Below are 17743 nucleotides of genomic sequence, written 5' to 3' on the forward strand. Positions count from 1 at the left end.
ACGGATTTAAGCTACTTTTATTTTAACACCCTTATTGACAGCCAAATTCCTTTCAGGTTTCAATAGAATATGTAGACATGTACAATGCTTACTATTTAATCAGTAGTAAGGAGCTTAAAGAGGACTATTCAACAGTTTGAGCATGTTAAACTGGCCGCATCATGGAATAATAACTGCAGAGCAGAGTAAAACATAGATCTTATTTTTGTAAATTTCTCATCACCGCTGCAGAGATATTAGGTTATAAAGTTTAGGTGATCATAAGCCTAATGGGGCATTACCCAGAAATTCATCTCTGGGGAAGTGTACTTTTTCCCTTGCATGATGTTGACCAACCTATTCAGAAGGCATCATGCAGTGGATAAAAGTAAACACGCCCCCAAAAAAGTTTAAAACAAGTTTTTTTCTCTGTGAGACATGGAATGAACGACACACAGCCCAATTCTCCTCCATGATCTCACTGCTGGAACTCAACTGTGTTGAGAAGAGCAGAGCGGTGTCTCATTACAAACACTTCTTGCAGCTCATTTCACAGCAGTCAGTGTGGGGGAACAGGGGAGTACAGAAGAGCTGCCTCAAGATGAGGTCTGCTAGAGGTTCTTGTAATGACACACAGCTCTGCACAGTAGATGCCACCATTGAGAACAGCAGGTTTGTGTGTCATTAAATGCCTCGCACACAAAAAAAGCCTGTACTAAGCTTTTTGGGGGGCCTGTTTTTTTCCCCTGCATGATGCCTCCTGCTTATGATTGGTCAGCATCATGTAGAAGAAAATAAGTACACACACCCCAGACCCCAATCTGGGGGAACCTAAATTGTACAAGCTAATATCTTTACAACGAAGATGAGAAATTAAAAAAATAAAAACTACGTTTTACTCAGCTCTGCAGCGACTATTCCATGATGTGGCCAATTTAACATGTTCATAGATGTTTAATGGTTCCTCATCTTCAGCTGTCAGTCCATGATCCATTGTTTTAAGTAACAGACAACAACTAGTTTACATCATGCTATGTGACTAGAAACAATTTACATTCATTATTTAGGGCTCTGCTTGTTTAGGACAGTTACTTGTGCTTGCAAATAAAGCAAAGTAGACATGTTTGTTACAAAACAGGGGCTGCTCTAATTTTTAGCACTGCATCACTGAAGTCACCAATTCTCAAAATGGCTAATCCTTGGGGATACAAGGGATTAAATTACCATTAATGGCTATATAATTATCCTGCAATGACACTTTTTATGGATGGTCAAAAAAAGTTCTAACCTCATAAAAACAAATTGTTTTGGAAATCCCACATAGATCTCCATTTATAAAAAAATTCAAACTGCAAGTAAATAATACTGTTCTGAGCATGAAACAAATCCTCATTATCCATAAAATATACCTGGAAGCCTAGCTGCTGTCAATAAACATTGCTGCAGCATTACTGGCTTCCAAAATGACAGAGGTGCATTAGGCAACATAATAAAGAGATTATCTACTTAACATCTGAAATGTTAACACTATGAAACATAAATTAAGGGGTATTTCTATAAAAACAATTACATTTTTACCTGGATTTTGGCTATAAAAAGGCCCTCCATTAATCTGGTTCTGAAGGGTTGGCTGTGAGGTCATTGATGGAGGACGCCGATATGGAAGAGAGCCTCCTATGGTTGGCGGAGTGTGCCGAGACACTGGTCTGTTCATACTGTAGAACTGAGCAGGGCTGGCTGGAGGGCAGAAAAAAGAAAGATAAATTGACCATATTTTTTAAATGCAAAAAAACAAGTTTGTATTTTGTAAAAACTAATCACTGAGCAGAACCAGCATAAAGAATCTTGTAATTGATGACCAATATATATATTTTTTTAATCAAAAAACTTTTAGTGAAACCACTGACATTAATATCAGAACAATTTGTGATCATAAGAATATTGTACATCACATACATATGGATTGTAAGCATACATGACAAATGTTCACATAAATATTTGAACAGTATACATTTTCTCTCCCTTACCCCCATCTCCTAAACAAAACCCAACCTTCCCTTCTGGAGCGCAACAAACAGTGAATATGCTAGCAGAGCAACTCGTATATATTAAAGTACTAATAACATTACAAATCACATTCTTCGCCAACTCCTCAGAAACCACCACTGGGAATCGTATCCAATCCCCCATTGTTTCCCAAATTTAGGAATTGCTCCCTTTTAATATATATTTTTTTTCCATAAAAATTGTATTATTCAGACATCGTATTACCTCATCTATTAATGGAGGAACATTTGCCAGCCAACATTTGGCAATAATTTTGGTAAAATATTTGGCTATGGATAAAGGGAAGAGCCTCCAACACCCCCCACGAGATCCAAAACACAGGATTTAGGACATAAGTAGTCTACAAACCCTTCACAACAGCTTGATTAGCTGAGAACATAACCAGAACATATGAATTAGGTCTGCCCCCCAACCCCCACAGCGTGTACAGCAATCAGTTCTAAGACCCATCCTGTGTAATACTTTTGGAGCTTTAGACCTGTGAATAATAAACAATTGAGATCTTTTCTGCCGATCCCATTCTTCAAAAGAGAGGGGACCCATAAGTCTCTCCCATTTTTTGACAAGGGCCATAGGAGCCCCCATATTTTTTAGTAATAGCATGTTCTACAATTAGGAAATGATGCCCTTGGTTGCTTTAGTATGTACCACAGTCTCTAATAACCCATTAGATGAAATAGATAAGGTCAGATATGCTTTCACGCGTCTCAGTTGTAGATACTTGAAGAAATCAGAATTATTCAAATTAAACTCTAGTATCAAATGTTCAAATGAACAAAAATGACCATCCAGATATAATTGGCACAGAAATTTCAAGCCCTGCCATTTCCATTCCCCAAACCCTTCCAAATGTTGTAATTCAATCAAACAAGGGTTGTTCCAAATAGGGGTATATTTAGAGCAATCCCGCATTCCCAGCTACTTCTTGCAGGTCCACCAAATTTTATGTGTAAGGAGTAAGGTAGGGTAACATCTTAAATTGGCCTTGAATTTGTGGGATTCCAAGAATTGTAGCAAGTTGTCTCCTCCCCGAAATATTCCAAAACTAGTGCTTTCACCTCATTAGTCCCCCTCCCCCCAAAGCTCATCATGACCAATAATTTCAAGCAAATCTGCATAATGTGGAATTAAAGAATACATGAAAAATTACCATTAAACCCAGTTTTGCTTCCAGATTTGGAAATAGAACAAATAAGTATCATTTTTACTTAAAGAGGATCTATTACCTCCTGGGAAATACAAAGAGGTTAAAAGAGACCAATCTAAAACATTTTCTAAGTTATAAAAAAAGAACTAAAAAGAATCCACACTAATAATAAAAGATTTGACACTAACCCATTCCCAACCGGGCAAATTTTCAGTTTTGAGATTATTTTTCCGCTGTATGGACGATTTTTTTTTAGTGGAAAGAGATGTAATTTTGATTGATACCATTTAATTTAATAATGTGTCTATAAACATAAAAAGTCCAAAAGTGGTGAAATAGAGGGAAAAATAATGCAATTCCACCATTGTTTTGGGGGTTTGAGCTTACAGTGTCAATTGTGCTGTAAAAATGACCTGGCAACACAATTTTCTATTTTCCATAGCGGGAAGATCACAGAAATACCAAACATCAAGGGGGGGCCTCCACTGGTTAGCAATTGTGGGATTAGAGCAGGGGGTTGAGCAATAGGAGCTGGTGCAGAACGAGTTATTTAAATGTCACGGTCAGTGATTGATAGCAGTATTTAAATAAACAGCAGCAATCTGAGCAAGCTCGGGCTGCTACCATTATAGGAAGATGAGGGCTAGAAAACACTGCATCTTCCTGGTATTGTGCAGGCTCAGAGGGGATCACAGCTACTCAGTGTGTCCGCTTTGGGCTCTGTGTGTTTGTAGTGAGATCCAATGGGAAAGCTGGAAAACAATAGCGCAATATAGGGTCTTAACCGGTAGACAATAGAAAGACAGGTGGAGCAGGGATGTGCTCACCTGGCAGGGCTGTGGGACCACAACACCATATAAGCCCAAAACAACGGCTGCTGCAGATCCAAGAGTGAATACTAGGAAGAGGATAAAATGGAAAATGGACCTTTTTTGCGCTCGTGAAGAGCTCCAGGTGAAGCTCCACGCTCTCATCCGTATAGCATTAGTCCGGTCCGTAAAATGGACCATCAGTTAATGTGGAAAATCACATGTGTGCACTGTCCATAGGTTATTATTGGGTTATTTATTGTGCACATGAACAACAGACTGAAAATACAGGTGTCTGAACATCGCCAAATACTGATGGAAATCATCTCATTTATTAATAACATGTATGTGAGAAAAGTCTTGTAATTTCTCGTCACTTTTTGTATTTCTCCTTGAAGAGTTAGATCGTTAAGTTTAAATATTATGAAGAACAAAATGTATAACGGACATAATAATTACAGGTTCTGAAATTTGCTTCCACAAAAATAGCGTGATGTGAATGACACAGACATTTATCCATTTTCTACATGACATACCCTGACGTGCAGTACATGCTGGTGTGAAATTGCAGTGTTAAAAGATAAGAACATGACAGCACCTCTGAGAAGTGCCAGTTACATAAATGTCATTTACAGATGTAAGTGGAAAGTTTTCGAGTCTACACATTTCTTAGATCACAATGTTTAAGGCCTTCTTCACACGTATAAAATACGCAAGTGTAACAGCGGTACTGGCATCATCAGTGTTTTCTATCAATGTGTCAGTTTTTTACTATCAGTGTTTTTCCGGCATAAAAAAAAAAAATTACGAAGTTTCTCCTATACTTTGCAATGTTAAACAGGAGCAGCACACTGACTGTATACTGACGCCATCCGTGCGCGGTACGTGTTTCTCACGGACCCATAGGCTTGTATTGGCCTTTGTCATCCATGCTGCCGGAAAAAAAATGGACAAGTCTCCGTGTGTTTTGCACAGACACAAGGTCAGTGTAAAAACATGGACATGTGCTTGGCACCATAGGTTATAATAGGTACATGTGGTATCAGTGAATAAAAAACGGATACCACACTTACTGGAAACACAGACATGTGAATGAGGCCTAAGTAGAAAAAAAACAAACAAAATAATAATTTTTACATCAGGTTCTCAAATGTGTAAAATCAATGACCTCATGCAAAGCATTAATTAAAAATGCTATTTATATAAAAAAGCAGTCTGTTTACTGGATTTTTCTTGCACAAATGAAAGTTGTATTCACCCTTATGATATTAAAAATAATATAGCACTATACACTTCTTAAAGTTATGATCCATTGTTTTTTTAAAGGCTTTATACATGGCCCAAGTTAGAAGGAGTATACTGCTTTCAGTATCCATCAGGCAATACGTTTGACATATTCACAAGGAGCTTTAGCGGCATTTACAGTACAGACCAAAAGTTTGGACACACCTTCTCATTTAAAGATTTTTCTGTATTTTCATGACTATGAAAATTGTACATTCACATTGAAGGCATCAAAACTATGAATTAACACATGTGGAATTATATACTTAACAAAAAAGTGTGAAACAACCGAAAATATGTCTTATATTCTAGGTTCTTCAAAGTAGCCACCTTTTGCTTTGATGACTGCTTTGCACACTCTTGGCATTCTCTTGATGAGCTACTGTACATCAATCTGACACAGCAAACAGAGTGTGACAAATTAGCAGATCGCTATTAAAGGAAATCTGGCAACAGGTTTTTGCTATGTAACCTGAGAGCAGCATGATGTAGGGGCAGAGACCCCAATTCCAGTGATGTGTCACTTATTAGGCTGTGTGTTGTTTAAATAAAATCAGTGTTTTATCAGCAGGAGATTATCACTACAGGACAAGGCATCAGGTGCCTTCTGGTCAATTGCTCTGTATACCCCGCCTCCCACCACTGATTAGCAGCTGTCTGTCAATGCACACTGCTAGATCTGCAGAAGGGAAAAATGATTTTATCACAATTGTAGCACCCAGTAAGTGATACATCACTGGAATCAGGGTCTCTTCCTCTACATCATGCTACACTCAGATGCGGTAGCAAAAACCTTAGTGACAGATTTGGTTTAATGACAAACACACCAGTTTTAGAAGCAGATTTTTATTGCTATCAGACAAAAGATGTGCCTCTCCACATTGCCGAGTTGTCATCAGTGGACAAATACTAGAGCTTTAAGGGAATTCTATATTTGCAATCTGGCCTTACAAAGAGACACGATCTAATGAGTAAATAAATATATGTAAATCTATTATAATAAAAAAATAGTAACATTTTATTACTCGGCTCTACCATAGATTTTAAGTAGCAGTGACAGGTAATGATGCACCTTGCCCTAATACAATAATGTGGCAGCCCACAATGTATGAATTTGCCCAAGTAGAACAGTTTCAACACTGCTTACTGGTTCCAGTACTACCAGTACCAATAACCTACAGAGCTCTGGTGACTTGCGTTGGGCACAGTGAATGACCACATGAGTAATCATATAAAAGAGTTAAATCTACAACTTTTATTTTCTTATGATGAATATAAATAACCAAGTTGACAAGACAGTGGGGGCCAGTATAATTGTACAATTGGATCTGTTACAATTCTCTTTCCTGCTGATTAGTCATCTAATCTTGTGGAAGTACAGTACATATACCTTAGTTATTAGGTAACTGCTTCTACAGAATTCAGAAAAAACCTTTTACGTATGTCTGAAGCACAGGAAAGAAGTCATTGTGTGAACACAGATTCAGGCATGCAAATGTGCATTCTTGTTACAGCAAAGTGGACGGATTAGACTGGTGCGTCACTTCACCCCACACTGTTAAAGACACTCACACACTCACCTGTAGAAGGAGCAGAGGAAACAGCAGGGGGAGTTGGAGAGGTGAAACCATCAGCAGGGGGCTGGGCTCCTGCAGCAGCATCTGGGGTAGTTGAGGAGGGAGGGGCAGCAGCAGGAGTATGAGGGACAGGGGCAGGAGTGGAGGTAACAGGGATGGGAGGAGTGCCAGCTGAGCCAGCAGGGGCTAGGTGGAGAGAGGAAGATGTGAAGTTAATACAGAAAGCATGTTAGGTGGGATTAGAAATGCTTTCATGAAGCTCAGTGTTAGGAATTTAGTAAAGAGAAATAGGTAATGCCATCATTCACAGCCAGTCACATATGAAATTCATGCAGGGGGGAGAAAACTTCACATAAAGGGAAACGGTCATGTTCAAAAACGCTATTTACCTGCAGATATGGGGTTAATCTGCAGGTAAAAATTGTTAAAATCTTGCCTGGCAGCCTTATGGGAAGAATGGCCACAGGGAGAAAATGAAGTTACATTCTCCCTGTAGCCGCTGCTCACTTCCAGTCACTGGGGAGGTGAAGGGAGTGGCTACAGTCACTGCTGACTACACCGAGAGATTGGCTGTAATCCCTCCCAGGCACCTTGATTGACAGCCTGATATGCAGTGTGTGTGCACAGCAAATTGTCAATCAATGTGTCGGGGAGCGATTCAAGCAATCTCACTGTGTCACTACTAGTGAGCAGTGACTGTAACTGCTCCCGGCACCGCCTTAATGACTGCAAGGGAGCGGCTACAGGGAGAATAGAACTTCATTTTCTCTCTGTATGTGTTTTTTCAATAAGGCAGCCGGGCAGGCTTTTAACACCTTTTGGCTATGTGCCCACGTTGCAGAAATGAAGCAGAAAATTTCTGCTTCATTTCTGAAAGTCCTCTCCCGGAAAAACGCATGCGGAATTCCGCACGCGTTTATTGCGCGTTTTTCGTGCGTTTTCCACATGCGGAATTGCCTTGCGTTTTTTAATGCATTGCACAAGGCAATTCCGCTTGCGGAAACGCAAAATTAATGGACATGCTGCGGATTTTTGAGCGCAGCATAAACGCTGCGGAAAAATCCGCAGCATGTGCATAGAACATGCGGAATCCCCTTGGGGACCATGGGGTGCGGATTACCTAGCGTTTAACAAGCGTTTACGCTGCGGTAATTCCGCAGCATATACGCTTGAAAAACGCTACGTGGGCACGCAGCCTTTACCTACAAATTAAACCTATATTTGAAGGTAAATAGCATTTGTGGACATAACAGGTTCCCTTTAAGGTTTGTTTTGCCATAAAGAAGAATCTAAAACTAGGCTATTTACCCCAGAAACTATGTCATTAGGTGTAAAATTGCACATCATATCGCATGATCATTTGTGTTTGTGCAATGTCAGATTTCCTAGAATTAGCAAACAAATCTTCATGAAACAATTGTATACTCTATAATGCATTGATTTCTGATTATCAAGTTCTATTAGTTTATTAGTGCAGAAACTAAAGGTGCTGCTATAAAAAAGGGAATTAACAATTTTAAATTTGATTGCAGCTATTATTACCGAAACACTAAAAAAAAAATAAAAAAAAACATTTGATGGAAAAACATATGAAAAAAAAGAAAAGGAAAAAGGATCTTTGACTCTTGTACTCAAAAGTAGAAAAATCCATGCTTTACACCAAAAAATATTTTATTCGTCAGAACTGATGAAACTACAACGCTTATTTTTATTGCAATAACGGAGTCACGACAGATATTACTTACAATGTTAATACATGTGTTTTAAAGCACAAGTCATCATTTGGGGATTTTTTTTTTCAACTTTGGGGGTCAAAATTTTGACTGTTGACATTTTTACTTGGCAGTACTTAAAGGGAATCTGTCATGTCAAAAAACGCTATTAACCTGCAGATAAGGGGTTAATCTGCAGATTAATAGTGCTCTAAAGCCATGCGGCCGTTGCACTGAAAAGCTCGGCTACCAGGAGGAAATTATCTTTATTCCTCCTGACACCCTTGGGCTTTCAGTCTTACAGGTGGGACTTCAGTCACTGCTAAGTGAACAGTGACTGGTGGCTGTAACCACAGCCCGGCACTGACTGACAGCCGGCTCAGCAGTGCATCAGTGCAGAGCTGGCTGTCAGTCAGTGCCAGGACGTGGTTACAGCCACTGCACACTGTATACATAGCGGTGACTGAAGCTGCACCGGCCGTGCCTGTATAACAAACACAGAGGCTGCTGCTGGGAATAAAGTTAAATTCCTCCCGGTAGCCGGCTTTCAGTACAAAGGTCACACGGCTTTAGAAAGATATTAACCTGGAGATTAACCTCATATCTACAGGTTAGGTGCGTTTTTTTTTTACATGACAGGTTCCCTTTAAAGTCAATAAACTATTTTTTCCTACTGTGACATTTCAACGTGAAAGCTGTACAACAAGATCTATCAATAATCATTATTTTCCAGTTTAATAAACTAGTAATTGCATAGTCTCATGAAAACCCATTTATATGCTCCACAAGGGCATACATCATGGTGAGCAGCTCCGCTTCTAGCAGACTTGTTAGACTTATCCACTACATAGCAATTCAAATGAATGGCTGAATATGTAATGCTATATTTGTCCTACAGAATTACCCCCGCACTGCTTCTTGTATATGAAGTCTATTACCAACCAATTGTCCCTACTTAGGGGCTTTAATCTGCAAAAGGCCTGTGACATGCATACTGCTGGAAAGCACTGTCCGCAGCCTTTCTTGAGTCTTTTCCTGCTTTCAAGGTTGCATTCACACATCTGTGTGTTACCTTCTGAAGGAAACGGACCAATTTTTTGTCAGGTGTCATTCTAGTTGCATCAGTTTGTTTTTTTTCAAGCAAGCAGTCTTAACTTTTTTTTTTATTTATCCATTGACTCTTAGCAATGAATCAGTTAAAAACAGATTAAACTGGGATCGAACTCTGAAGTTCAAAGTATGTCTTCCATGTTACATTCGTTTTCCCAAAAACATTATCCACAAAATGAATGAGAATAGGACATGCAGAGTCTCAGAGACCGGACAAACGGATCCATTTTTAAAACGGATGTGTGTACGGCTCAATGAAACTATACAAGTAAGTGTGCAGAAAGAACCCCGATTATTAGAGGTGGCATGGGAAAGATAATATTCCCCAGGATAGGTGATTTGTAAATGATTATGTATCTGGTCAAGTACTTATTGGCAAAACATACCTTGACATTATGTATAAACTACTTTATTTGAAACAAAAATATATAGGAGTAATAAAGCATAAAAATCATTCATTTACATAACCATGAAAATGGTAACAAAATGATAATAGTAAAAGCTGACAAGAAATTGCTTCTTCAGCATGTCGAACTGCTAAGCACAATTTCACTAAAACGTGAAAATACCATTTTTTTTACTGATATATGCTAGACCACAAACTCAATTTCAAAATGTCTTTAACCTGAAAATCGTTAAAGGGAATCTGTCAGCAGGTTTCTGCTTCCTGATCTGATAGAAGCATAATGTAGGAGCTGAAACCCAGATTCCAGTGATGTATCATTTATAAGGCTGCTTGCTGCAGTTCTGATAAAATCACTGTTTTTCTGCTGCATATCTACCCGATCTATAAATGCTGAGCTCTGTATAACACCACCCACACCACTGATTGGCAGCTTTCTGCATGTACTGTGCATAGGTAGAAAGCAGCCAATCAGAAGTGGAGGTGGTGCGTTATACAGAGTTCATGAACATGGAGTACTACATGGCAGCAGGTTTACTAGTCCTCTAGTGATAATCCTCTGCTGATAAATCCGTGATTTTATCAAAACTACAGCAATCAGCCCTGTAAGTAACACATCGCTGGAATCAGGGTACATGTAGTTATATTATGCTGTTCTTAGTGTATTTGGCAAAAAACTGGTGCCAGACTCCCTTTAAATAGATGCAGCATGTTGCATTCAGTGTCATTTTTCTGCACAGTCCTATAGCAGAATATTGTCTAAACTGCCCAACTTACCTGTATGAGTTAGAAATAGCAAAAAAAAAAAGACTGCTAAAAATTGATGGGACCTTTTCTATAGCATATGCTGAAAATAGGTTGTGCAGATTTAGGTAGCAGGATGTGTCTAGCATACTGATTGACAACAAAAAGATGATTTTTCTCTGGGTGAAAATAGCTCTCAAATTACCCCATGATGAAGAATAATTCACATTACACTAACACTTCATTCAAGACTTACTTGGAAAGACACTTGGAGGAGAAGGAGTGGGCACAGCAATTGGGACACCCACACTACCACTTCCACTGTTCTCTCGACTACTGCTCCGGCTACTAGGGTGGCTGCCGCCACTACTGCCGCTGCTGCTACAAAAATTAAAAGCAGAATTAATATATACCCACCTTTCTGATAAATCAACATTATAGCTCATGTATTATATGTCTGAGGAGATATCAGGTAATCAGTTCAGGAACAGTGCATGACCGGGACAAAAATACCTGCACGTAGGCTGTAACTACAGACCAATACCGTCGTCATTCCTTTTTTTTTTACCATCTTTCTTTTGTTTTTTTTCCACCATTCAGCCAATGGAGCCCCAAAAATGTGGCAATTTTGGGACGGTTATGTTAATAAAAGAAAACAGGTGAGAAGTGGTTATTGATTATTTACTGGGGAATAGGGATATCACAGTGGGGAAATTTCCCATTTCCTGAAGATGAGTTACTAAAAAAGAGGGACACATTGTAGTCAAACTGGTCCTGCTATCATTAATATGGTCATTTACTCATTTCAACAGCTGAAATGTAATACTATAAATGAAATAAAAATGTATGGTCAGCTGCAACTTCAGCTGATAGTCGGGGCCAGTTCATTGTGAAAAAGTGGATGTCATGGGAAGACAACCCAAATATTCATATTTATTATGTAAAAGGAAGACTAAAATCTATTAAGTTGTCTCTTAAGCAACTCATAGCTTTGAAGTCTCCTTACCTCTTGGTTGCTGGTGAGGGGACGAATGCTCCTCATTGGGCAACAGTTCACATGAATATATATATATATATATATATATATATATATATATATATATATATATATATATATATATATATATATATATATCGTATATTCCGGCGTATAAGACGACTTTTGAAGACTGAAAAATCTTCTGTCTAGTCTGGGGTCGTCTTATACGCCGGTAATGCTTTTAAACTTTCAGAAATTGACATGCGGGGATACTCTGGGGGTGTTAATAAGCTGCCGTGGCCGTATCCCTGCCATGTCGGAGTTAATATAAGGTGGAGGGAGTTAAAATACGGCGGCGGTAGGTCCAGACAGTCAGCGCTTCTGTGCTGAAACTGACACATCGCTGCGTATTCCCAGCTCCGGACACAGCGCAGGGCTTCTGTGCCGACAGCTTTCACTTGTCACAGAAGCGCTGCGCTGTGTCCGGAGCAGGGAAGTTCGCATCGCTTCTGTGACAATATATGAAAAGCCGGCAATTCAGCAGCGGCATAAGCCGGCACCCGACAATTTAGAATAGAAAGAATAGAGCTTCACACATAGATTAGATAGATAGAAACATGTCAGTCACATATATATGAAGTACAGTGACAGTATTGCTTACTGTACTTGTCATTTAGTGTAAAGGATTTATTAAAACAAATAATAGTGTTTTCATGCACCGTCTCTTTAAAAAAGCCGGCCGGCAATTCAGCAGCGGTACCCGACAATTTATAACAGACAGAATAGAGCTTCACACATAGATTAGATAGATAGAAACATGTCAGTCACATATATATGAAGTACAGTGACAGTGTTGGTTACTGTACTTGTCATTTAGTATTAAAATAAAGGATTTATTATTAAAAAAATTGGCGTGGGGTTCCCCTTAATTTTAGGCTCTAGCGGAGGTTAAGCAGACAGCTGGGGCAGATGTTTGAAGCCTGGGAAGGGGGTAATACCCACGGAGCTTCCCAGGCTACTAATATCAGCCCCCAGCTGAATACCTAGTCTTTACTAGCTATTAAAATGGGGGACCCCCCAAAAAAAATGACGTGGGGTCCCCCCTAATTTAATAGCTAGCAAAGGCTAGGCAGACAGCTGGGGGCTGATATTAATAGCCCAGGAAGGGAGCCATGAATATTGGCCCCCTCCCAGGCTAGAAACACCAGCCGTCAGCCGCCCCAGAAATGGCGCATCCATAGGATGCGCCAATTCTGGCACTTAGCCTCGCTCTTCCACGCTGCCCTGGTGCGGTGGCAGGGGGTAATAGGGTTGGGGTTGATGTCAGCTTATAATGCCAGCTGACATCAAGCCCAGGTTAGTAATGGAGAGGCGTCTATAAGACACCCCCATTACTAACCCCATAGTCAAAGTTAAAAAAAACACAAACACCCAGAATAAAGTCCTTTAATTGAAATAAAGACACAATTCTTTATTGTTCTAAATTAAACCATACTTACCATCACGCCCATTCCAGCTGAAGCCAACGATCTCCTGCAATAAAAGAAAAATAATAAACCAACCTCATCCTTACCTCTCCATGGTTCCCAGGACAGCTCCAGCTCTGCTACATCGAGATGACAGGCTGGACCGCAGCAGAACGCCGCCATCCAGCCTGTCATCCCGCAGACACTGAGAAGCGCAGGCATGCTTGCGCTCCTCAGTGTCTCGCTGTGACGGCATCCAGATGAGCCGACAATGAACTCAGCTCACCTCCTGGACGTCCGTCACTGACAGCGTGGGAAACTTCTACTGCGCATGCGGGGAGCAGGAGAATTTTCCCACGCTGTCAGTGACGTGCATGAGGTGAGCCGAGTTCATTGGACATGATCTCGGCTCATCTGGATGCCGTCACAGTCAGACACTGAGGAGCACAAGCATGCCTGCGCTTCTCAGTGTCTGCCGCATGGCAAGCTGAACGGCAGCGTTCTGCTGCGGTGCAGCCTGTCATGTGAATGTAGCAGAGCTGGACCGGTCCTGGGAACCATGGAAAGGTAAGGATGAGGTTGCTTTATTATTTTTCTTTTATTGCAGGAGATCGTTGGCTTCAGCTGGAATGGGCGTGACGGTAAGTATGGTTTAATTTAGAACATTAAAAAATTGTGTCTTTATTTCAATTAAAGGACTTTTTTCTGGGTGTTGTGTTTTTTTTAATTACTTTACTAGAAATTCATGGTGGTCATGTCTAATATTGGCGTGACCCCATGAATTTCGGGCTTAGGGCCAGCTGATAATGCCAAGCTGGCCCTAACCCCTTTATTACCCAGTGAGCCACCGCACCAGGGCCCTGGATGAGTTGGGTACAGCGCCAGAAGATGGCGCTTCTATGAACGCGCCATTTTCCGGGGTGGCTGCGGACTGCAATTTGCAGCGGGGGGGGCCCAGAAAGCTTGGGTCTCCCTGCGCTGCAGATTCCAGCCCCCAGCTTCCTAGTTGTACCTGGCTGGACACAAAAATAGGGCGAAGCCCCACGTCTTTTTTTTTTAATTATTTCATGAAATAATTAAAAAAAAAAGGGCTTCCCTATATTGTTGTGTCCGGCCAGGTACAAATAGGCAGCTGGTGGTTGGGGGCAGCCCGTTCCTGCCTGCTGTACCTGGCTGGACACAAAAATATGGCGAAGCCCACGTCAACATTTTTGGGAAAAATTAATTACAAAATTAATAATAATTTAGGGACTGCATCTTTATTAACCCCTCAATTGTCATTTAGTGTTAAAATAAAGGATTTTTTAAAAAGAAAATTGGCGTGGGATCCACCATCATTATAGTCTCTAGCGGAGGTTAAGCAGACGGCTGGGGCAGATGTTTGAAGTCTGGGAAGGGGGTAATACCCACGGAGCTTCCCAGGCTACTAATATCAGCCCCCAGCTGAATACCTAGCCTTTACTAGCTATTAGAATGGGGGACCCCCCCAAAAAATGACGTGGGGTCCCCCCTATTTTAATATGTTTATGAGTGACAGTTTTCCTGCTATATACCTGCATGTCATAAGAATTTAAATTAAAAAAGGACCATGTTAAATTCAAATCTGTTTTTTTTTTAATTTTTACCGGTGTTTGGTATGCGTTGGAAAAGGGGTAGTCTTATACGGTGAATATATCCTAAACTCTATATTTTAACAGGAAAGTAGGGGGGTCGTCTTATACACCAGGTCGTCTTATACGCCGGAATATACGGTATATATATATATATATATATATATATATATATATATATATATATATATATATATATATATATATATATATATATATATATATATATATATATATATATATATATATATATATATATATATATATATATACATATACTCAGGGACTTTGAACAAGCACATGGATCAGGAAAGTGAGAGCCCTGACTTGGAGAACTGCTCTGGAAACTTCAGATGCAGGGTGCCAGGGAATTGTGACTCTACAGAACTGATTAGAGCTCTGCTAGGAGCTGAAAGGCAGGTGAGCAGCTAAATGCTGAATAGAAATCAATGGGCTGGAGATCGCGGACTGGTATTTTAGCAGTTAACTCCTCTCCTGGAGTGTAACTACTCTGCATACTCAGCCAAGCTCTCATGATCAAGGGCCATGGAAACAAGCTGTATACTATGTAAGATAAAAGCTTACACTGCAGAAGGACAGCAGATAGAAAAGTCAAGTCAATTGCAACCATGGTAATTTTCATGCTGTCTAACTAAAGCAATTTAATAACATTTGAATATCACTTTAGGCCTGCATTCACACTGCAACATCTTTAAAGCACTTTTCTTTTAAACTGGGGCAAAACAAAAGCATTGTGGCTGCAATATGTGAATTTAGCCTAAATAATAACTGTTGTAGAGGTCTAACTAGTAAAATAGTGTTACCAGAATTTATAATGAAAAGAAAAGGAAGTCCAGATTTACACATATTTTACGCTTTCCCATATAACAGTTTGGTATTCAAAATACTTTTGGCCATTAAGATAAATTATGTTAACTTCCCTTCAAATAGTGGATTCTGCAGGCAGCATTGCTCCAAGGAGCTCTGCAAACTCTAGCAGGTAAAGTCATTAGAAGATACCTCAATGAAAGTCTTTAGAATTTCTGCCATCTTAGTAAAATCTTGGTGAAGTGATTTACAGTAAATTAGGGCTATAGCTCAAATAGGAAGTGGGCTCTAGCATCTGACAGAATGGAACTGCAGAGTGACTGTCCTTGGTAGCTACATTTACTATAAGTCCATAGAAGCACTGTAGAGCACAAGAATGGATTTCCAAGTTTGAGAATACGGAACAAGGTCAAGACTTGTAAGTTGCCAAATTTGTGGAAACATGTTGGAGAAGGATCTTCTCTGTTTTAATATGACCGTTCCTTTGTACATAGGAATTTATATCCATAGGCCTGCTTTTAATTTGGAAATGCGGTGTTGAAAAGTCAAATACACATGTGATGCTTAGGTGTCTACATAAGTATGTTTGACCACTAAGTCTAAGTGTCTAAACAAGTAATGGTACTAGTGGTTGGTGTACATTTCCCTTAAAGTGACACCCGGTTTATTCTTCCTAATCTCATGGCAACATAAAACAGACAGAAAGGCCGATCGCAGCAATGGGTCACTTACTGGGTTTCTTCCTGTAGTTTTGATAAAAATCACATTCTTATCTGCTGCAGCTTTGCTAATCCTCTCAATGAGGAGCACGGGAATGACGACCACGATCACAAAGGGTACGACCGCGCCCAGGCGGGAGTTGAGTCCGTCGACGCCAGCATCTATTTCAGCTAGCTGTGCATGTGTATTGTGGTGCAGAGACCTGCCGACTCCCTGCACTGCAATAGATGCTGTCGGCCAATCAGAAGCCGGCAGTAAACGTTGATGTGCCCCTCACAGACGGCCTATGGCAGTGACGTTATGTGCCGCCTGTGGCTGGCACGGTGAAGTCAGCTGCCGAGCTTTGCACCGGCTAGAGAAGAGGATGCCGTATGTCGTGTATGTCCCCTCGTTTACCTTTACATTTATTTGCACTTGTTAAAACTATTAAGCAGCAACTACACATTTGTACAAGAAAAATAAGCAAAATGAGATTTGGAAAGGGCTGGAGTCACATGCTTTTGGAACGAGACACACAATATGACCCATTAAGGAACAGACCTGCATGGTATTAGGTAGTAAGGGGTCAACATAAAAACATAGAAAATACATGATAAAACATTAGTCACAAAACATTTCTTGAAGCATGGCCAGTGGCCAGGAAACTTCCTGATGCTCTGTAGTAGTGAAGGAGTTCATGAAAAGGTCTGCATTTCATTTTTAATTTCTCTTAAAAAAAAAAAAAAAAAGAAAGCGTACCACTAAAATAAAGGGGCCGAATTAAAAATGGAAGGAGTCTTTTTTGAAACCTTATATTTACCTCTTCGCAATTGAGCAGTCAGTGAAGAACATATGAAACATTAACTGCTCATGAAAATGTAAAGAAAATAAAGAGAAAGCTCAGCTCAAGTCTTATTCTATCTTAGCTTTTTGCCATTAAATCACATTTTCCTACTATTTTAACTGAAAACATCTTTCTCCAGTAACCTGAACAACCTAGTGAGTCGCTTTCATGAATATGCCAGTGTCTTATATGGCTTACATATACCTGTATGTGCGGTTCCTCTGGTTGACTGGAGCTGTTCTAACAGGGCTCTGTTGCTGTGAGGGAGCCATGTTACGTGTGGGGCTGGGTACATAGTCATTTGGTACGACAGGGGGCCGCACAGGCTCCAATGTGCGATAGGGTGAGTGTCGCCTTCAAGAAAAACAAAAGTAAATAAAAAAAAATAAATAAACCTGCAAACGTCATCCCAAAGAGTCGGGACATTAGGCTAAAGTCTTCTTTACCAGGCACCCCAGTCTTCTTCACGTGGAAGGGTTTAATGT

General features: G+C 40.1%; 1 protein-coding gene across 19 annotated transcripts in view; it reads right to left on the minus strand.

Moving 5' to 3' along the window:
• ABI2 (abl interactor 2) overlaps positions 1-17743 on the minus strand; it is a 149383-nt gene that overhangs the window by 43277 nt on the left and 88363 nt on the right. For 4 of the 19 annotated variants that reach the window (XM_073646424.1, XM_073646411.1, XM_073646413.1 and 1 more), the window contains 4 exons: positions 17463-17612; positions 11089-11213; positions 6867-7049; positions 1558-1716 (listed from right to left, as the gene is read on the minus strand). In XM_073646424.1, the coding sequence (XP_073502525.1) occupies positions 1558-1716; positions 6867-7049; positions 11089-11213; positions 17463-17612 (617 nt within the window). The remainder of the gene's footprint in view (positions 1-1557; positions 1717-6866; positions 7050-11088; positions 11214-17462; positions 17613-17743) is intronic. The other 15 variants (XM_073646415.1, XM_073646428.1, XM_073646417.1 and 12 more) reach the window with 6 other exon arrangements.

The sequence above is a fragment of the Phyllobates terribilis genome, unplaced genomic scaffold, assembly GCF_046119375.1.
Source record: "Phyllobates terribilis strain yellow unplaced genomic scaffold, ASM4611937v1 Scaffold_9__5_contigs__length_417890890, whole genome shotgun sequence".
Taxonomy (NCBI): domain Eukaryota; kingdom Metazoa; phylum Chordata; class Amphibia; order Anura; family Dendrobatidae; genus Phyllobates; species Phyllobates terribilis.